The following is a 21,776-nucleotide window of genomic DNA, read 5'->3' as shown; positions in this document are numbered from 1 at the left end:
AGCTGAGATTGTACCATTGCACTCCATTCTAGGCAACAAGAGCAAAACTCCATCTCAGACAAAACAAAAACAAAATAAATATATCTACATTGGTGGGGAAGATAACTTTTTTTAAAAAAAAGCCAGAATTAGACAATTCACAATCCAGCCATGGCAGAGCTAGCACCTGATTAGCTCCTAATCAATACCAGAAGATATTCTAGAGAATGTAGTTGTTTCAGGATGTATATGAATAGTGTATATGCATATAACACATAACACATATTATAATAGCTACTCTGTATGGAGTCCCTCCTATGTGACAGGCACTGTGCTAAGTGCTTTATAAGCACTCTTTTGATTAGTCCTCACACACAAAAAACCCCTGTAAGGTAAGTACTAGTATTATGCCCACTTTACAGTTGAGAAACCTGTGGTTTAGAGAAGTATCTTACTAGTTGGAATTCAAACCTAGTGGGCCTGATTCCAGAGCCTGTTACTCTACTGTCTAGCATGTCCTGCTAGATTCCTACCAATGCCATAAGAAATGGGTAGGTACCACTGGCCCAGTAGGTACTGCAAGGCAGGTACTACTGGCCCAGTTTTAGGCATAAGGAAGCAAAGGTTCAGAAATATTGAGTGACTTGCCTGAGATCATCAGCTAGTTAGTGGTGGCCTGGAATTGAGTCCAAGTCCTTTTGACTTTAATCCCAGGACTCATTTTGCTATAGCTTATAGACCCTCTTGGGCAAAAGACAAGAGGTGAGACTGGGCAGGATGTATATGCCATGGGTCCTTGGGGACCAAGGAAGGGAAAAGTATGCTATGGAAACAGCAGATATTCCTCTCTCCCACAGGCATTCCTAGAGAAGTATGGATACCTCAATGAACAGGTCCCCAAAGCTCCCACCTCCACTCGATTCAGCGATGCCATCAGGTAGGGTGGAGGGATGTGGAGGACTTGGGGTAGGGGTGCTAGGATGCCAAGCTGTGGCCATTTCCTCCCTCCTCCTGGAAGCCTGGCTGGCCACACCCCAGGGAGGCAGACCTCCCTGCCCTCACCCTTACCACTCACCCTCCCCTTGTGGTCCTTTCCTCCTGATAGAGCATTTCAGTGGGTGTCCCAGCTACCCGTCAGCGGTATGCTGGACCGCGCCACCGTGCGCCAGATGACTCGTCCCCGCTGCGGGGTTGCAGATACCAACAGCTATGTGGCCTGGGCTGAGAGGATCAGTGACCTGTTTGCTAGACACCGGACCAAAATGAGGCGTAAGAAACGCTTTGCAAAGCAAGGTGAGCACTGTTAAAATCTGGCTAGGCTAAGATTTCCCAAAGTCTTGAAGCCAATGGCTAGGAAAACAGCTGAGCCTGGGACTGGACTTTATCAGTAACCTCTCTTCCCTAGGGCACGGGAGGAGTGGGTGAATAGGAACTCTTGGCTTGAGGACCATGATTGTGAATACAGACATTTAAGTCAGAATGACACCTACATTGATGAATTTTCATTGTACATTTTTCCAGATCAAACCCCACAAAACCCACGTAATTCCTTGATCAATTTTCAATGCAGGGCAGTTAAACTGTTGCTAACATTTTTCATTTATATTTACTGAAGTTATTTTCATCAGAATTCATTCTTTTTCTTTTTTTTTTTTTTGAGACGGAGTCTCGCTCTGTCGCCCAGGCTGGAGTGCAGTGGCTGGATCTCAGCTCACTGCAAGCTCTGCCTCCCGGGATTACGCCATTCTCCTGCCGCAGCCTCCTGAGTAGCTGGGACTACAGGCACCCGCCACCTTGCCTGGCTAGTTTTTTGTATTTTTTAGTAGAGACGGGATTTCACGGTGTTAGCCAGGATGGTCTGGATCTCCTGACCTCGTGATCCGCCCGTCTCGGCCTCCCACAGTGCTGGTATTAGAATTCATTCTTTTTCAAACGGTTATTAAACAAAGTTGTGATTCATAAGATTTACTTTGTCCATAGCATATTTTTAACCACTTTATTGAGATATAGTTCACATCCCATACAATTTACCCATTTAAAGTGTACAATTCAGTGGTTTTTAGGATATTTGCGGAATTGTGCAACCATTACCACAATCTAATTCCAGAACATTTCATCACCCGGAAAAGAAACTCCATGCCCATTAGCAGTCATTCCCCCTTCTCCCCTTCCCCTAGCCTGTGGCAACCACTAATCCACTTCTGTCTCAGTGGATTTGCCTCTTTTAAACATTTCATCACAGCACAGTTTGCACATTACAGTTTCTGCTGTCATAATTTTCCTTTTGTAGCTTTATTTTGTTTCTTCCTTTTCTCCTCCTCCTTCTTTTAGCCAAATTTAATATTCCAGGGGTTAAGTGGTACAGATCTAAGATTTATGAAGATTTGATTCTTTTGTCAGTTTTTCACAAATAGCGAGTTTTACTATACATAATTTTTTTTGAGACAGTCTTGTTCTGTCGCCCAGGCTGGAGTCAGTGGCGCAATCTCAGCTCACTGCAACCTCCGCCCCCTGGGTTCAAGCGATTCTCCTGCCTCAGCCTCACAAGTAGCTGGTACTACAGGCGCATGCCACCACGCCCGGCTCATTTCTGGATTTTTAGTAGAGACAGGGTTTTGCCATGTTGGCCAGGCTGGTCTCAAACCCACCTCGGCCTCCCAAAAGGCTGGGATTACAGGCGTTAGCCACCGCGCCTGGCCTACCATGCGTAATTTTAACAACCTGATTGTTTTTACTAAGTCTAATTTTCTCTGCTCAGTTTTTGCAGCTTTCAAGATTTCTAACAAGATGGGGGTTTTTAACCAGATTTTCATCTATCATTAATTTTACTGTGAACACTTTGGGCCATTGCTACTTTTAATGTGCTTAATTGACTACTTTTACTGATAGTATTCATTAGGAACAGGACAGAAGGCACATAGTTTGTTCTCATTTCTTAACTAACTTGTAAGGAAATTGTGGGCAGTTCCCCTTCGCTGTTGGAGGGCAGCTGTTTCCAGGTGTTTGCCAACCCAATTCTGCTTCACCTACACGCCCAGCCACTCTAGGTCCTCAGTACTGACTGCTTGCCTTCCTGGTAAAGCAAGGAGTCAGCAATGGGGTCTGGCTCCAGAGTCAAGATGCCCTTGGTGTCAACATGTTCTGTGTCCCACCATGTTTCTGGGCAACAGAGAGGAAGAGTGAACTAGAAGAGCAGAGAGCTGTGAGTTCAAGAGGCACTGGTAGAACAGAGAGCAGCATCCCTGGAGCCAGAGGCCCTGGGTTCAACTCTCAGCTGTGTGGCCTGGGCCAGGTCACTTTGCTCACTGAGGCTCCGTTCCTTCATCCGAGACATAGGCCCTTCTAGGTTGCAAAGGAGAGATGGTCCCTGATTACCAGGTGGAAGGGGCTTGTTGTGAGAATGCAGTGGAAAGTGGGGCAGCCCCAGAAACAGTCCAGCAGCTATACTTTGACCTGAGCTCTGGGGCTGCTTCCTTCTGGCTGTATCTCACCTTCTCACACCCCAAAGGAAGGATCTAATAGAGTTCGTCACTGTACAATTTCGAGCATCTCTCTCTCTTTTTTTTTTTTTTTTTTTTTTTTTGAGATGAAGCCTCGCTCTTTCACCCAGGCTGAAGTGCAGTGGCGCAGTCTCGGGTGACTGCAACCTCCACCTATGGGGTTCAAGCAATTCTTCTGCCTCAGCCTCCTGAATAGCTAGGATTACAGGCACATGCCACCATGACAGGCTAATTGTGTGTGTGTGTGTGTGTGTGTGTGTATTTTTAGTAAGGACGGGGTTTCACCATGTTGGCCAGGCTGGTCTCAAGCTCCTGACCTTAGGTGATTGCCCACCTCGGCCTCCCAAAGTGCTGGGATTACAGGCGCAAGCCACCGTGCCCAGCCAGAGCATCTCTTTTTGATAGAGGATAGTATTACTCAGTTGCCAAATAAAATACAGGATGCCCAGTTAAATTTGAATTTCAGATGAACAACAAATAGTTTTTTAAAGTTAAAAAAAGAAATTTATCTGGCAGCTGGACACAGTGGCTCACATCTTTGATCCCAGCGCTTTGGGAGGCAGAGGCGGGTGGATCACCTGAGGTCAGGAGTTTGAGACCAGCCTGGCCAACATGGTAAAACCCTGTCTCTACTAAAAATACAAAAAGTAATTAGCCTGGTGTGGTGGCACATACCTGTAATCCTAGATACTCGAGGCTGAGGCAGAATAATTCCTTGAACCTGAGAGGTAGATGTTGCAGTGAGCCAAAATTGTGCCACTGCACTCTAGCCTGGGTGACAGAGTGAGACTCACTCTCAAAACAAAGAAAAAAGAAACTCATCTGGCAACCTCATTGCAGGTACCTGCTCTTCCTACCTACCTGCAGGCCTTTTGTTCTTTCATGAGCTGGCAGAGGTTGGGGGCACCAGGGTGTATCTGGGTAGAAAAGGAAAGAAGAGGGGAATGTATATTTATTGAGTATGCACTACATGCCCAGCAGTTCCACGTTGCTGTATCATTTAAGCCTCACATCTTATCATGGGGAAAGTCTTATCAACCCCATTTTGCACATAAGGAAACTGAGGCTTGGAGAGATTCCATAATTTGTTACATAAGTTTGCAAGTAGAGATACTGGGATTCTAACCCATGTTCTTTCCACAGTGTCAATTCCCTGCTGGGAGTCAGAACTCCAGGGTTCTGTCCAGGCAAAGCTTTTAGCTCTCCTCCCCCTTCCCATACTTTTCCTTCCCTCTTTCTTTTGAACTGTGGAGCAAGGGTGTCAGGGGGTACAATGCTAGGTGCTACTAGGGCCTGGGGGTCACCATGAAAACCAGCCCTCCCTGGCCAGGAGTTTGGGACAGGGCCTGAAGCGGTTAGCTTTCTCCATGGGAGCAAATCTGGAGGGAGACAGGGGCAAGGGCTCAGGCTGCTGGCCCCCGGCCAGGTCCTTTCTTCCTGGCAGGCACACTAGTGACACCCCCTACCCTGCTCCTCTCTCAGGAAAACAGTCATTTTCTTTCAAGTTCCATTCCTATTCATCCTCCCTATCCTTCCCCCAAACACACACATGCACACACTCAGAGTTTCCTACAGGATTTTATTCTGAGACCTGTCACCTTCACTGGCGGCCTAGAATGAGAAAACTGCCCACCACCCCCTCTTCTGCCTGGGAAGTGAGGGGCCCCGCTAGCTGCAAAGAGGCAGAAGGAGCCATCTCACACTATGCTAGTGGATTAAAGGTTTGTGAGGGGAAAGAAAGCCTGGGAGACTGTCCCCACAGCAGGGTGTGAAAGAGCCCAGCGCCAGACAGTCTGGTGCCCAGTGAAGACTCACAGTGTGCCCAGCAGAAGTGTGACTGGCACATCACAAACCCTCAGCTGCACCTCTGGACCCCAGGCCTTCCCTCTGCCTTCCTTGTCTCCCTCGCTTCCTTAGAGTCATTCCCTCTCCCCTCGTTAAGGGTTGGTCACTGGCTGGGAGGCAGAGGTTGGGTAGTTGCCAGGCCCAAACAGGCCCAGGGAGGCGGCATTGCCTTGAATGGAGTTTGACTCGGGGGTGGGAGAAGGGATGTGCCCCTCCCCCACTTGCATTGGTGAGGAGAAGGGAATCCAGCTCCTCTGCTCTCCAAGACCCTCCCTTACATCTGGAGAATCTCAGCTCATGCTTTGACCAGAAGGAATGATGTTTGGGCAGATTTATAGAGTCCTGGCAAATGTGCCTGCCTGTCTATGTGGGATAATGGAAGAGCCCTGGATTAGGTGTCAGGGCCTGCCTCATCTACTCACTCATTCTGGGATCCTGGGCAGGCCCCTTGTCCTGGGGTCTCAGGTCTCAGTTATCACACCCTTGGCCCAAGAGTCCTGCCTCCAAGCCGTGAGTCTTCCACTTGAGGTTATAATCCCAGCCCCTGAATTTGCAGGGCTCAGAAATAGCCCACAAGAAACTCGGGATCTGGCCCTTCCAGCCATGCTGCTGCCGGGTTCATGCTGAGCTGCAGATGGGCCCAGACTCAGTTGACGGCGGCTGGGGCAAGGGGCCAGACAGAGTCTCAGCCCTCAGGGAGGAGTTGTAATTTGGGGCAAAGGGAGAAAAACCCTTAACTAAGCAGAGATGGAAAACTTCCTCTCAGTCAGTGACAAAACACACCCTTTGTTCTTATTTGTTTTCACCTCAGAGCTCTCCAGAGTCCCTGAGGAAGCGAGGAGGAGAGGGGCAGGAAAGAACCTCAAATGAATGAGTCTTGTGGTTGTTGGCTGGCCATAGACCCCAGGCCCTGGAAAGGGCAGAGTGAAGTGTCTAGAGGTGGCAGGAGGGTGTGAGGCCTGAAGAGAGATGGTGGGGGGCTGGGGGAGTCACAGCTGTGGCCTCTGTGGCCCCACTCGCCTCCGTTCTGACACTGCAGGTGGGGGCTGGGATTTGCTGGTAGCAACAGACACAGAACTGTTTTCAGACTCAGCCCAGGCTGTGGGGAAGAATAAGACCCTAGACCAAGGGTTCAGACAGACTCCTTCAGATTGGGGGCTTCTCCTGGGCAGAGGCTGCATCCCCTCCAACACACTGGGACCTCCACAGTCCAAGCCACTGCACTGGGGACTATCCAGGGTAAGGGGAGTCCTCTCAGTCTGAGGGCTGCCCTCAGCCAGGTAGTATTGCCCTAGTCAAAGCGGGAGCTGCCTAGGGCAAAAACTATGTCTTCCCCATCAGACCAGGGGCTGCTGGGAGAGGGCCTACACCTCGCCATCATACTGGGTCTGTGAGGGCCAGACTCAGGCTCTGCAGCAGGTGTGACTGACGTGGGCTTTCTGGGTGGCAGGTAACAAATGGTACAAGCAGCACCTCTCCTACCGCCTGGTGAACTGGCCTGAGCGCCTGCCGGAGCCGGCAGTTCGGGGCGCCGTGCGCGCCGCCTTCCAGTTGTGGAGCAACGTCTCAGCGCTGGAGTTCTGGGAGGCCCCAGCCACAGGCCCCGCTGACATCCGGCTCACCTTCTTCCAAGGGGACCACAACGATGGGCTGGGGAACGCCTTTGATGGCCCAGGTGCTGACACAAAGCCTCCCTCCCACACAGCAGGAGGGGAACCCAACTTGGAGAGGCAGTTTGGGGGTGGCAATGAAGTATTCACCCTCCCTGTGGCCTTGGCAGAGCCACATCTCCCTGCGAAAAACCCTCAGTCTCCTCATCCTAAAATGGAAACAGTGGTCCTTGCTTTATTATGTGTCACATGTCTGAATGGACAGTCAGATGAAGCTCTGCAAGAAAAATGCTTTGCAAATTCTAAAGAGTATTATGCATTCTGGGAGAATTTCCCAAGGTCTCATCATCCATCCTCTGCCTCTAGACAGGCCTGTGCTTCTCTTGTTCTCCACAGTGGATGTTCACTCCAGAGCCCTAAAACACATCCACTGCCCACCACTGCTCTCCCACCCCCAAATACCACAGCTGCTGCCACAGGGCAAGAGGCACCCTACTCCTGACAACCCCGATAGGGAAGTGCTTTTTATACCTACACCACAGATAGTTCTGTTTGTCCCCAACCTGAAGGTTCTGGCTGCAATTTAAAACACTCTCTTCCCCTTCTGCCCAACGCTGGCCTTCAGAACCTGAGTATAGGCTATTTGCATATTTCCTCTCCTAATGAAGAAAGGAAACCTGATCAGACCCCTTCAGGCTGGGGACTTAAGCCCTTGTATGGCCTGGGAACTTGAGCCCCCATCTCCCTCGCACCCTCCTGCTTTCATTCAAGCCCACCTACAGCAGAGCCCACATCTAGGCCCTGTTGCTGGGACCTGGATTAGGATCAAGAGAAATCTAGGCTTTGCAAGAATCCACATGTAGTGCACACATGCACTTATTTGTAACTGACTTCATCCACGTGATCTACCTGAGATGGTTCTATCCATACCTAGTTAAGACAGCACTGCACTGGGAGTGAGGACTTTGGGATCCCCAAGCGGCTCTCCGATTTGGGACAGATACTTTGTCTTTTTGAATAGTGGTCTTCTCCTTTCCCAAAGCTGCCCATCCGTCTCCCAGTGAGAGTTGAATAGAGTGAACAGTGCTCGAAACAGCTGGAGGCGTATTCAAAATAAGCAAGTATTCCTCCTACACACAGCTGACTTTCCATGCCCCAGGAGGCTCTCCTTTTAGTCCAGCCCCCCTATCTTTGTCAGTCCCAGTTGGCCTGGGGTCCAAGAAGGCAAAGCTGGAGGAACCCTCAACAAGCTTCTATGTAAACTTTTATCCTAGTGCAGTTTTCTGACTCCTGTGTCAGGGTCACCTGCCCCTGTAGAAGGTGAATCGTTAGGGGTGGTACCCTGGCACCTGCACATGTAATAAGCTCCATCTGGGGCACACTAAAAGCTTGAAAATCACTGATCCAGCCCAACTCCCTCTGCTCATTCCTATTATAAGTAGAGAGAGGCCCCCCAGAGGTGCCCTGGCAGAGGAGGGCAAGAATATATATATTATAATATTTTAATTATAATTATATATATTTATATTTAATTATAATATATATAAATATAAAAATATATACTTTTATATTAAAGAAAATATACATACATATAGAAGTGAACCATCTCAAGTTTAGCCTGATGAACTTTCATACACCGAACACTCCCAGCACCCAAATCAAGAAACAGAAGGTCCTATCATGCCTCCTTTTAGGGGTAACTATACTCTACCTACTTCTAGATATTTTTGAAAGTAATTCATATGTAGCCCTTATTATGTGCTAGGCACTGTTCCAAGGATCACTTTTTTGTTGTTGTTGTTTCATGTTTTTTTGTTTTTTTTTTGTGTGTGTGTGTGTATGTGTGTGTGTGTTTTGTTTTGTTTTGTTTTGAGACAGGGTCTCACTCTGTCACCCAGGCTGGAGTGCAGTGGCGCAATCACAGCTCACTGCAGCCTTGACCTCCTGGGACTCAAGAGAGCCTCCCCACCTCAGCCTCCTAAGGAGCTGGGGCTACAGGTGCACACCACCACACCTAGCTAATGTTTTTGGTTTTTAGCAGAGACGAGGTCTTGCTTTGTTCCCCAGGCTGGTCTTGAACTCCTGGACTCAAATGTTACTCCCACATCAGCCTCCCAAAGTGCTGGGATTACAGGCGTGAGCTACCGCACCCTGCTGCATGATTTGTAATACACATGTACACACACACGCACACACACACTTATTATTCAGAACAGCTCTGTGAGGAAGAAGCTCACCATCATCATTCCTATTTGTAAATCAGGAAGTTAAGACAGAGAGAGGTTAAGCTAAATGCTGAAGGTCACACAGCTAGTAGATTGTAAAAGTAGGTATGGCACCCAAATTGGTGGGCCCATGCCATACCTGCACCACAGTGCCTCTTAGGCCTCCACAGCCTAGTCATCTGTTCACCTCTGCACACATCAGGTTCTGTCAGACTTTAGGAGGGGAACTGTACAGCAGAAAACAGCCACACATACCCCAGTGGCATTTGCCCTGGGCCGCGAGTACTTGGGGGCATCGTGGGCATCGTGGGCCGTGGCAGCCCCTGACCTTCTGCCCCGCCTGCAGGGGGCGCCCTGGCGCACGCCTTCCTGCCCCGCCGCGGCGAAGCGCACTTCGACCAAGACGAGCGGTGGTCTCTGAGCCCCCGCCGCGGGCGCAACCTGTTCGTGGTGCTGGCGCACGAGATCGGTCACACGCTCGGCCTCACCCACTCGCCCGCACCGCGCGCGCTCATGGCGCCCTACTACAAGAGGCTGGGCCGCGACGCGCTGCTCAGCTGGGACGACGTGCTGGCCGTGCAGAGCCTGTATGGTAAGGGCTCCGGACATGCCCCGCTCTTGGTCCCACCCTTGCCCCCCGGGCCTTCTGTCCTTGAACGTCAGCTCCTCAAATATGATTTCCCATCCTAAGCGCATAGATCTGGCCTCCCTGTCGCCGATTCGTCCCAATTCTAAAGCCCCATGCCCCGCTCAAATCTGAAAAACCTCGGACTCTTGCTCCCCCGAGTCCATGGGCCTCATCTCTCCCATCAGTCCCAACCAATTCCTGTGCACAGTCCCCCTAGCCCCAGCCCCTTGCGTTCCACTTACTGGATTTCTGCACAACCTCCAGCCTCCGGAGCTCCCGCTCACATCATGTCCCGGCCCCATCACCCATACCCAATCCTCGGGCCCACCTCTTTCCCCATCCCAGACCCCAAAGCCTTCATTCCTGCCCCAGCCACTAGCTCTCCCCAAGCCTTTCTCTCACCATGACGCTGATGCCCCCTACCCCCAAAATCTGCCCACCTCTGCCTGGTGATGGGCTCAGACCAGGTCTTCTTCCCCAGGGTGGGCCAGTGCTACTGCCCTGGGACCTATCTCAGCGCAGGGCTGTCTCAGAGTGCCATGGGCAGAGCCAGGAGGCCTGGGTTCAAGTCACCTTCTATCCCTGATTAGCAGATGCTCTTGGGCATTTTCCCTCTGTGAGCCCTCAGTTTCACCTTCTGTGAAAAGGGATAACAATTGAGGCCCTGCTTACCTCACAGGGCTGTTGTGCTACTGGGTATGCGCATGCTTTGTAGCCTGAGAAACTTATACCCCGTAATACTAACAGCTAGTATTTCATGAGTACCTACTGTGGGCAAGGCACTTGACATGCAACACACCCATGAAGTATGCTTCTTTTCATCCACAGATCAAAATAATGGGGCTCAGAGAGGTTAGGTAACTTGCTCAGGGTCATGCAGCTAGGAAATTGCAGACTGGGATTCAGGTGATGGCACCAAATAATAAGCTTGTTGGACTCTGCTTCACTCCTCTCATAAGTGAAGGATAGTGATATAATTATTATAATTGCTGTAGTTATCACAGCCTGAGTCTCTGGACTCTGCCCTCATGACACTTGTGTTGCCCAGGAATCAGGAAAGAGGACTCCCTGCCCCTTTTAGTTCCAAACCCTTGCTTGATACCCCACTCCAATTTTATCTCAGGAGGTTCCTCTGTCCCAGGATGTTGGGTAGGAGAAGATTCCTGAGTTTAGTTTGATGGTTAGCACCGACAACCAGAAACAACTCTTTCTTTTTTCTTTTTGAGATACAACTCTTTCTTTTTTCTTTTTGAGATGGAGTCTCGCTCTGTTACCCAGGCTAGAGTGCAGTGGCATGATCTTGGCTCACTGCAACCTCCACCTCCCGGATTCAAGCGATTCTCCTGCCTCAGCCTCCCAAGTAGCTGGGACTACAGGTGTGGGCCACCATGCCTGGTTAATTTTTGTATTTTTAGTAGAGACAGGGTTTCACCATTGGCCAGGCTGGTCTCAAACTCCTAAACTCAAGTGAACTGCCTGCCTCGGCCTTCCAAAGTACTGGGATTACAGGTGTGAAACACCACTCCTGGCCCAGGAACAACTCTTAACCCCCACTCCCACTCTCCTTCCTTGCCCCTCATATTAAATAATCATGAAAGTAACCAAGGGAAGGTCTTGAGTGCACAGCATACCCTCCACTCTATGTGTGTTCTCTCTCTCATTTCTTTACTCACAAAGGGAAGCCTCTAGGGGGCTCGGTGGCCGTCCAGCTCCCAGGAAAGCTGTTCACTGACTTTGAGGCCTGGGACTCCCACAGCTCCCAAGGAAGGCGCCCTGAAACCCAGGGCCCTAAATACTGCCACTCTTCCTTCGATGCCATCACTGTAGGTAAGAAGGTCCAACTGGGGCTTTGCTTCTTTATTCTCTCCTTCCACATCTCTTAGGATCTCCAGAGCTGGAGTACAAGGTGTGGGGATGGATTGTAAAAGCCAGAAATCCCAAGCCACAAGCATGCTGCAAGTAGCAACCCCACACCAAGCAAAACACTGCTTCTTCCTGCCCACTTTCCCCTCTGCACCAACTGTACACACCATACCCTACCCTTCTCCATTTGGGAAACTGGCTTCCAGGACAGCATCTTCCCTGGAAAGCCAGCAGGAAGCTGATGGTCACTCCTCAACTCTCTCTTGTCTCTGGGCAGACAGGCAACAGCGACTGTATATTTTTAAAGGGAGCCACTTCTGGGAGGTGGCACCTGATGGCAACGTCTCAGAGCCCCGTCCACTACAGGAAAGGTGGATCGGGCTGCCCCCCAACATTGAGGCTGCTGCAGTGTCATTGGAGGATGGAGATTTCTACTTCTTCAAAGGTACTGGCTCTGGGGCAGCTGGGAAAACTGAGCCCTAGAGAGGGGAGGTGTCCTGTCCAAGGTCAAAAGGACAAAAGAGGGGAAGACTCTCACACGAGTCCATCGTGGAGTCTCTATTCCAATTTGAACCTGTGACCCCAGGGGAGACTCTATCAGAAGATACCTTTCAGGGATGGATTAGGGAGCAGCAAGTGTCAAGGTCCCAGGGACAGTTTCAGAGAGGAGTCTAGAGGGAAGCAGAGGACAGCTCTAGAATTCTGCAATTCAGCAGAAAGAGCTGGATCTTCCTTGGAATCCTAGCCGTGTGGGGTTGGACGTGTCGCTTAACTTTTGGAGTGTGCATTTCTCGAATGGGGAAAACAATACCTCAGATTTTCTGGGGAAGGAGTATGAAAAGAGAGTATTGCCTGAAGAGTGTACAATATCTTACCAGATACATGGTAATACTTAGGTAAATAGTATTCATTCATTTTTTATTCATTCAACCAATATTGAGTGCCTTGTATGCACTAGACACGGTTGGATATGTTAGGGATACAGGAGTGAACGAAACAAAAATCCTTGCCCTCGTAGAATTATTAGTAGTGATGGCAGTGGAGAAAGCGCTGGGCCTTCCTTTCGAGGCTATCTGCCCTCTGCTGACACCTGCTGGAAGTCTAGACAATAACAGTAGTCGCTACTACCGCCCTGCTATTTATAACTAATTAGTAGTGCAATCCATTTGATTGGTATGAATACCAACCATCGTGGGCTCCAGCTTAAAGGAGAGCAGAGGTATGGGGGACAGAGGTAGGGTAGAGAGCTCACCCTGGCTCTCCCAATTTCCCACAGGGGGTCGATGCTGGAGGTTCCGGGGCCCCAAGCCAGTGTGGGGTCTCCCACAGCTGTGCCGTGCAGGGGGCCTGCCCCACCACCCCGACGCCGCCCTCTTCTTTCCTCCTCTGCGCCGCCTCATCCTCTTCAAGGGTGCCCGCTACTACGTGCTGGCCCAAGGGGGACTGCAAGTGGAGCCCTACTACCCCCGAAGTCTGCAGGACTGGGGCGGTATCCCTGAGGAGGTCAGCGGCGCCTTGCCGAGGCCCGACGGCTCCATCATCTTCTTCCGAGATGACCGCTACTGGCGCCTGGACCAAGCCAAACTGCAGGCGACCACCTCAGGCCGCTGGGGCACCGAGCTGCCCTGGATGGGCTGCTGGCACGCCAACTCAGGGAGTACCCTGTTCTGAAGGCACCTCCTCATCTCAGAAACTGGTGGTGCTCTCAGGGCAAAATCGTGTTCCCCACCCCTGGGGCAGAACCCATCTTAGAAGCCTCTGAGTCCCTCTGCAGAAGACCAGGCAGCAAAGCCTCCATCTGGAAGTCTGTCTGCCTTTGTTCCTTGAAGAATGCAGCATTGTCTTTGTCTGTTCCCACCACATGGAGGTGGGGGTGGGATCAATCTTAGGAAAAGCAAAAAAGGGTCCCAGATCCGTTGGTCCTTTCCTCCAAGGACTTCTATCCTCCCCAGGCCTTTGTTTCTTCTACTAAGGGTACAGTTCCTTTCAAGAGGTGACAGCACTGGGATCCAAACAGCGGGATGAAAAACTCAGCAGAGAAATTAGAGACCACTTTGCAAGACTGCCCTTCTCCTCAGGACCTCCTGGCTCAGTTCTTAGAAAATGGTGTCATATTTAGTCAGAGGCCCCACCCCCAGGAAGCATGGATGGGGATGAGGGCTTAGGTGTCTCCAACCTCAGAGGCCCTTTGTGGGGTCAGGACGCAGAGTGGGAGGGAGACTAATGCAGGCCTGCTAGTCCTTGGCTTCTTGTCCAGGGCTAGAATAAAGAGGCGCCTTCAGCTGGTGGGCCGAGAGGCAGGAAGCAGCCTTCCTTGGAGCAGTTCTTCCATCCTTTGAGAGCAGGTGGGCACGGGTGCAGGGGAGGCCAAGGCCATGCTCTTCCATCCAAGCCAGGACCAGCCAGCTGTGTGTGTGTGTGTGTGTGGAGCTGTGATGGAGAGAGGGTGCCTGCCTCTCCTCAAAAAGCAAAATGTCCTTGCCCCCCAGGCCAGATGGAGAATGATGTGTCAAGGGGCCTTCCTGGGGGTCTGCAACGCTGCGGGCGCTGGGGATGCAGCCTGCACAACAGGCAGCCCTGCAGGCTGGGGGTGGCCTTGTGCTCTCACAATGGCCGCATTCTCCAGGCCACACACGCGGCATTCCCAAAGCTCCTGCTGTCTGGCCAAGAATAGCTGGGATTCCTGGAGAAGGAACCAGCTCCCCAGCCTCCCTGTCTTCAGCCTCCACCCATGCCAGCATTTATTTTAGCATCTGGTTTTCCAGGCTTCCCCCACCCTTCCACACCTGCTAGTGCCTCATATGCACAGCATTGACCTCAGCAAGCCAGGGCGTCTAGGGGAGGGGAGAATGGTCTGGCAAAGGTTCAGCCCTCAGCTCCCCAGGGCCATTGTTGGCCCTGCCCGTTCATTTTCTTCTCTGCGGCGAGCAGAAGGGCCTTTACCTTTGGATACAAATGTTTGTACCGTTCTGGGGTAGAGAGGGAAGAGGCTCCCTGCCCACACTTTTACCTCTGGCTTGAACCCCAGGAGGATCATCCCCACCCGGAGCCACCGTGCCCCACCTCAAAGCACTGCCACTTTGATCAGAGGTTTTATTGAATGGTTTCAGGGAAAGAGAAAGGTTTGTCAGAGGGATGAGGGAACCTGGAGGTTATTTTCTCTAGGCGATGCCTCTGCCCACCGGGCCAGAGCAGATCTGAAATACCCAAAAGGTGAAGGTGAGGCTGTGTGAGCGGACAGAGTCAGGTGTGCGGTTGCGCTGGTGCTGCGTGGGGGCGGGGAGCCCTCGGTAGGCGCTGTTGACAGTGGGCTCTAGGTTATGCTGGGTTTTGCACTGGGGGCGCTAGGTGACAGGTGGGAACCAAGCACCAACAGTGGGCCTTCTTGCCGGATGGGGGCGCTCTGGACAGCAGTTGAGAAGGGGCGGTTCTGGGAATGTGTCGGAGAGGAGTCCGCGTTCCAAGAGAGAAGGTCGGTATGAAGTCTGGGACTAGGAAAGGATGGAAGGCACAAAGGCTGGGAGTGGGGGCGCTCAGGAGCTCCCAGCGGCCCCCGCCTTACCCAGATCCGGGTGATCCAGAACGCAGTGCGCCACATAGGCCGGGTGGCTGTGCAGACTCCTGCATTTCTTGCAGAAAAGGATTTCGCAGCCCGCACAGCCCCAGCGGCGCGGCGGTCGTTGCCGGATCTCCAACACGCACGGCTCCTCCGGGAGGCTCCGCTTCCTGCCGGCGGGTACCCGGCGCTCAGTGCCTAGGGCCGCCCCTCCTCCCTGGGGCCCGGGCACCGCGTCCCTCGTGCCCCGGCCGAGGAGCGCGCATTCACCTGTCGGTGGGAGCCGTCAGGCCGCCCAGCAGCGCCAAGGGGCCGAGCCAGCCCCAGAAGCCGCTGTCCGCGCGCCGCAGCAGCGCCACCTGCTGGGTGCTGGACTCCTGGCGCAGCGGGCAGTAGGACACCGAGCGCCGCTCGCGGCCCTCGCCTTCCTCCGCCTCCCGCGGCGGCTCCTCGCCCTCCGCTGCGCTGTCCTCCGGCGGCCTCTGGTTGTCCTCGTCCTCGTCCTCGTCCTCCGACCCCTCCTTCCCTTCCTCCTCCGCCTCCTCGGCCCAGGGTTCTTCCGGTTCCTTCTTCCACAAGGGAGTCTTCACACCTGCGAGCCGGAAGGTCAGGGCAGTCCTGCTGTCCCCGAGAAAGGGTCCAGAATAATTTTTCATTTAATTTAATTTTTTTTTTTTTTTTTTTTTGAGACGGAGTCTCACTCTGTCGCCCGGGCTGGAGTGCAGTGGCCGGATCTCAGCTCACTGCAACCTCCGCCTCACTGGCTCAAGCGATTATCCTGCGTCAGCCTCCCAAGTAGCTGGGACTACAGGCAAGCCCCACTGCGCCTGGCTAATTTTTGTATTTTAGTAGATAACGGGGTTTCGGCGGCGCGGTGGCTCAAGCCTGTAATCCCAGCACCTTTGGGAGGCCAAGACGGGGGCGATCACGAGGTCAGGAGATCGAGACATCCTGGCAAGCCCCGGTAAACCCCGGTCTCTAACTAAAAAATAAAAAAAAAAAATTAAGCCGGCCGAGGGTGGCTGGCGCCCTGTAGTCCCTGCAGCTACTCGGGGAGGCTGAGACAGGAGAAGGCGTAAACCCGGGAGGCGAGCGGCAGTGAGTCTGAGATCCGGCCACTGCACTCCAGTCTGGGCCGACAGAGGCGAGACTCCGTCTCCAAAAAAAAAAAAAAAAAAAAAAAAAAAAGAAACAGGTTTCCACCAAGTTGCCGGAACTGGTCTCAACGTCCTGACCTCAGGTGATTTGCCCTCCTCAGGGCCTCCCAAGTGCTGAGATTAGCAGGTGTGAGCCACCGTGCCCTGGTCCCTGGATACCTTTTTCAGAAAAATTTTGTAAGCCAGGCATGGTGGGCTCAACGCCTGTAATCTGCAGCACTTTGGGAGATCGGGCAGGCGGATGGCTTGAGGCTCAAGAGTTCGAGACCAGTGTGGGCAACAAGGTGAGACTCTTTTTATTTAGCTACAAAAAACAAAACAAAACAAACAAAAAACGGCATGGTGGTGTACACCTGTGGTCCCAGCTACTTGGGAGGCTGAGGTGAGAGGAAGCTGAGTTAGGGAAGTCGAGGCTATAGTGAGCCATGATCGCACCACTGCACTCCAGCCTAGGTAAGAGTGAGACCCCTTCTCTACAATTAAAAAAAATTTTTTTTTTTTGAGACAGGGTCTCACTATGTTGCCCAGTCTGGTCTCGAACTCCTGGCTTCAAGCAGGTCTCCTGCCTAGGTCGCCTAAAGTGTGGGTTCACAGCCACAAGCCACCTCCCCTGGCTTACTGATCCCTTTTTTTTTTTTTTTTTTGAGACAGAGTCTCGCTCTATCGCCCAGGCTGGACTGTGGTGGTGCCATCTGGGCTCACTACAAGCTCCACCTCCCGGGTTCATGCCATTCTCCTGCCTCAGCCTCCTGAGTAGCTGGGACTACAGGAGCCCGCCACCATGCCTGGCTAACTTTTCGTATTTTTAGAAGAGACGGGGTCTCACCATGTTAGCCAGGATGGTCTTGATCTCCTAACCTCAAGATCTGCCTGCCTCGGCCTCCCAAAGTGTTGGGATTACAAGCGTGAGCCACCACGCCCGGTCACTGATCCCATTTTAATAGGTGGTTATTTGTAGAATATTTTATTTTCTGAATGAGATTTCCTTCCTCCAAGTGGGTCTTGCCTTAAGGAAGCCCAGGATCTCCGCTGGTGGGGCGGGCAGGCGGGTGGGCTTACAGCACCTCTGTATGATTAGAAAAGGCGCCTTATAGTCAGGGAGATGGAAAAAGGACCCTCTATGGGCAGGCCAATTGGGAAAAGGCTGTCCTTAGGGTGAGCCGATTAGGAAAAGGTGCCTCTGACTTCAGCCACCACTGTCCCCTCTTGCTGGTGCCTTTGTTCAGGGCACAGATACCACAAGCAGTAGCCCCAGCAGGAAGTTCTTGGACTGACATGGAAGCTAAGCTGGCCTCTCCTAGAAGGTGTCCCCCACCCATTCAGCAAACATTCACCAGGCTTCTTGCATTCTGTGTCTGTCACAGGATGTAAAGGAAAGAGGGGAGGAGGGCAGGGAAGACACAACTCGTGGAGTTTGCCGTGGAAGTCAAGAAACATTTCTAGGCCGGGCACAGTGGCTCATGCCTGTAATCCCAGCACTTTGGGAGGCCGAGGCAGGTGGATCACCTGAGGTCGGGAGTTCGAGACCAGCCTGACCAACATGGAGAAACCCTGTCTCTACTAAAAATACAAAATTAGCCAGGCATGGCAGTGCATGGCTGTAATTCCAGCTACTAGGAGGCTGAGACAGGAGAATCACTTGAACCTGGGGCGGGGGTGGAGGTTGCGGTGAGCCGAGATCACGCCATTGCATTCCAGCCTGAGCAACAAGAGCGAAACTCCGTCTCAAAAAAGAAAAAAAAAAAGAAGAAAAGAAAAAGAAACGTTTCTATCGATCCCAGTCCATCCTATTTAAAGAGCAAAGGAAATGCTCATAATTGGTGTTTTAGCCTTCTGGTTGTAAAAGGCCAGGCCTAGTACACAGCTAGAAAAGGGTTCCAGAGATGTTTCAGGAGGAAGGGGAGGAGGAAAAGGGGTTGAAAAGAAAGGGTTGGACATTGAGTGCTGCGCTATGGAATTTGGACTTTGCCTGTCAGCAGTGAGGAGCCACTGAACATTCTTGTAGAAGGACATGTTCCAAGCTGTCTTTTAGGATGTTCCTTCTGACAAGACAGAGGGAGACCCCACTTAGGAGTCATTACAGTGGTCCAGGCCAGAAAAGACAAAGGCCTGAACGAGAGCATGGGGAGATGATGAAGCAGATGTGAAGACTATTCTGGAGCCAGATGTGGTGGCTCACACCTGTAATCCCAGCACTTTGGGAGGCCAAGGCGGGAGGATCACTTGACCCTGGGAGGTTGAGACTGCAGTGAGCTATGATGATAACCCCACTGTACTCCAGCCTGGGTGACGCAGCAGGACTGTTTCTAAAACAAACAAACAAACAAAAACAGGCCAGGCACGGTGGTTCACGCCTGTAATCCCAGGATTTTGGGAGGCCAAGGTGGGTGGATCACTTGAGGTCAGGAGTTTGCTACTAGCCTGGCCAACTACTAAAAATACAAAATACAAAAATTAGCTGGGTGCTGTGGCATGTTCCTGTGGTCTCAGCTCCTCGGGAGTCTGAGGCACGAGAATCGCTAGAACCCGGAAGGCAGAGGCTGCAGTGAGCCGAGATCTCGCCACTGCACTCCAGTCTGGATGACAGAGCAAGACTCTGTCTCCAAAAAAAAAAAAAAAAAAGTATTCAGGAAGGGGAAAGGAGAGGGCTTGCAGGTACATGGATGGGTAACTGACAAGAGGTTGGACTTCATGGTGATGGTCTTGACTGTCCAAGCTAGGGTCAAGAGGACCTGTCCTCCAGCCCCACCCTGCCTCCAGCTCCACTCACCATGCTTATTCATTCCTCCCAAGGCTGTGCCCTGCTTTCCCTGATCAGGGACTGGGATGTGAGAGGATGCCCGGAACCCACAGAACTTTGTCTCATGTCTAGGGCCTCTATTGGATCACAAGGGGTGGGGCTAGAACCTCACCTGCCCATAAGGCTCTGCCCAGGAATAATTTCCTTTTCCAGAGCCTCCCAAAGCACTAACAACTCAGGTGTCTCCTACCTTCCCTCTTAGGAAGGCATTAAAGGGGAAGAAAGGGCGGCTTTGGCCCCCAGTAAACTGGGTTCAAATCCCAGCTCTACCACATAAATATAAAAGTTATCTGATGTTCAGCATGGTATCTCTCTGACTTTCACTCTCTTCATCTGTAAGTCAGAGTAGTAGTACAGTACCAGGCTTTACCTGGCCTACAGGAAGCACTGAAAGCATTGAGTTTGTTTGTATCATTATATTCTCTCTTCCTCCTCGTGTCTTATCCTTATCCTTGTTCACCCCATACTCCCCACTTCTCCCATTTCCATTTCATTGCCTTAGTGCCAAGGAACACAAGGGAATAGATGCCAAGTCCAGTAGGAAGTAGGACTTGGGCACGAGGAGGATATAGCTCCTGGATATTGTGTATTTGTGGGGGGCAGAGGCTGGGGAGGGAGTAAAATTATGGAGCTTCAGGAAAATCCTTTCCTTTCCTGGACTGGAAGTGGAGTATATTGGCACAGAGAGGAATGTGCAGATGGACAATGGACAGATTCAGCTCTGGAAAGCCCTCCGTCTGTTGAGAAGAGGTTGCTGACCTCAAAGAGATCCCAGTCTGATAGTGATCTGCAATCCTCCATCCAAGTCTGAGAGTGGAGGGCGATGGAGTCCCTTCCTTTGGCCATCTTTTTTTTTTTTTTTTTTTTTTTTTTTTTTTTTTTTGAGAGGGAGGCTCGCTCTGTCGCCTAGACTGGAATGCAGTGGCGCGATCTCGGCTCACTGCAAGTTCCGCCTCCTGGGTTCACGCCATTCTCCTGCCTCAGCCTCCCGAGTAGCTGGGACTACAGGCGCCCGCCACCACGTCCGGCTAATTTTTTTGTCTTTTTTAGTAGAGACGGGGTTTCACTGTGTTAGCCAGGATGGTCTTGATCGCCTGACCTCGTGATCTGCCCCCCTTGGCCTCCCAAAGTGCTGGGATTACAGGCGTGAGCCACCGCACCCGGCTGCTTTGGGCATTTAATTTGGTGGACGCAAGTTGATGGGCTGGAGAACAGAGAGCAGACCTGGCCCCAGGAATCTCCTAGTCACAACGGGGCAACCCTATCAAGAACTGTGAAGGATCTGAAATGTTATCTTACTTGCAAGCTACCATGTTAACCAGCTGTAGTTTCATAGGTGCTGCCAGAAAACACGAGGCTCCGGGTCAGAGACAAAGGACTTTATTACTGGTGGCACAGCAACTTCGGCCGATTTGCCTCAGCTTCCCTTGCTTTAATGTCTGATGAGTGACACAGATGAGTGCCAGTGAATACCGGTATATGCAGAGGTTTGCATTACTAGGGAAATCCCAAGCTTTGGAAACCTGAATCTTTTTTTCGGGGGGGCCGAGGGGGACAGAGTCTCGCCGTTGTCCAGGCTGGAGTGCGGTGGTGCAATCTTGGCTCACTGCAACCTCCTCCTCCTGGGTTCAAGCAATTTCCTGCCTCAGCCTCCCGAGTGGCTGGGACTACAGGCGCGTGTCACCATGCCTGGCTAATTTTTTGTATTTTTAGGAGAGACGGAGTTCCACTGTGTTAGCCAGGATGGTCTCGATCTCCTAACCTGGTGATCCGCCCGCCTCGGCCTCCCAAAGTGCTGGGATTACAGGCCTGAGCCACACTGTGCCCAGCCAAGAAGCCTGAATCTTTTATAATGGGTAGTGAGCAAACCTGCTGTTTGTTCAGGAAGGAGGCACTACGTCTATTTTCCAAGATTGTTCACTTATACAAAAACCCTTGAAAAGTCAGGGTCTCTGCTTTCAAGACATGCATAAACAAAAAAGGCCCAAGGAGAATTGTCTCCCAACAAGCTCATTCTCCTTAAATTTACTGAAAGCATTTGTAGCCACCATGGCTCTTGATTGCAAAATTCAAAAGCTCCCTCTGGTTGATTTAAAGAGAAAGAATAGCGAGAGCTCGCAGAATGACCAAAAGACTTGAGAACTGGATAGGAATGAAGGAAGGGTGGAGAATAAGAACATAGTCAAGATCGCATTACAGGAACAATTCACTTTGGAGGCACTGCTGGGGGTCACCCATGGACACTGGCACCATGAGCAATCTCAATGAGACACTCACTAAGATTTAATGCCCCTGGCAGGCACATCTAAACCAGTGAGCCTGTGCTATGGTCTTTAGGGAGCATCCCACCAAGACACCACAACAGACTGTCCCCTGGCATGGTCATTCTTCTCATCCTGCTTCCCCAACCCTAATCTGCCCAGTAGCCATCCATCCTTAGGATGTGCATTCCCTCTTCCCAAGGCTATTTTGGGTTTTCTGGGACCTTCATAAAAAGTCAGATTTTCAAACAACCCATACTAGCATTAAAGCACACTAAAATTTATTTTATTTTATTTTTTTATTTTTGAGATAGAGTCTTGCTTTGTTGCCCAGGATGGAGTGCAGTGGTGT

General features: G+C 51.4%; 2 protein-coding genes across 4 annotated transcripts in view; one reads left to right on the top strand and one right to left on the bottom strand.

Moving 5' to 3' along the window:
• Positions 1-13,962, top strand: part of MMP28 (matrix metallopeptidase 28) — a 42,569-nt gene extending 28,607 nt beyond the window's left edge. For all 3 annotated transcript variants that reach the window (XM_017891007.1, XM_017891005.1, XM_017891006.1), the window contains 7 exons: positions 837-916; positions 1,085-1,272; positions 6,775-6,999; positions 9,506-9,751; positions 11,465-11,614; positions 11,928-12,095; positions 12,927-13,962. In XM_017891007.1, coding sequence (XP_017746496.1) covers positions 837-916; positions 1,085-1,272; positions 6,775-6,999; positions 9,506-9,751; positions 11,465-11,614; positions 11,928-12,095; positions 12,927-13,321 — 1,452 coding nt within the window. In that variant the 3' untranslated portion in view covers positions 13,322-13,962. The remainder of the gene's footprint in view (positions 1-836; positions 917-1,084; positions 1,273-6,774; positions 7,000-9,505; positions 9,752-11,464; positions 11,615-11,927; positions 12,096-12,926) is intronic.
• A 764-nt stretch (positions 13,963-14,726) lies between these two features.
• On the bottom strand, positions 14,727-19,240 carry CUNH17orf50 (chromosome unknown C17orf50 homolog). The gene is made up of 3 exons (XM_017891009.1): positions 19,134-19,240; positions 15,477-15,798; positions 14,727-15,376 (listed from the first exon to the last, which is right to left on the bottom strand). Exons 1-3 carry the CDS (start codon positions 19,144-19,146, stop codon positions 15,184-15,186), a joined length of 528 nt encoding a protein of 175 aa, XP_017746498.1. The 5' UTR covers positions 19,147-19,240; the 3' UTR covers positions 14,727-15,183.
• Between the last annotated feature and the right edge of the window lie 2,536 nt (positions 19,241-21,776).

This window comes from Rhinopithecus bieti, unplaced genomic scaffold, assembly GCF_001698545.2.
Source record: "Rhinopithecus bieti isolate Rb0 unplaced genomic scaffold, ASM169854v2 scaffold_20840, whole genome shotgun sequence".
In the NCBI taxonomy this organism is placed as follows: Eukaryota; Metazoa; Chordata; class Mammalia; order Primates; family Cercopithecidae; genus Rhinopithecus; species Rhinopithecus bieti.
Note: the sequence above shows the minus strand (reverse complement) of the source record. Positions and strands in the feature narration are given on the sequence as shown.

Bases quoted from the DNA above. Each gene is read 5' to 3' on its own strand.
- CUNH17orf50 (XM_017891009.1), bottom strand. The intron at 15,377-15,476 runs GTGAATGCGCGC...ACCCGCCGGCAG, and splicing joins CTGACGGCTCCCACCGACAG to GAAGCGGAGCCTCCCGGAGG.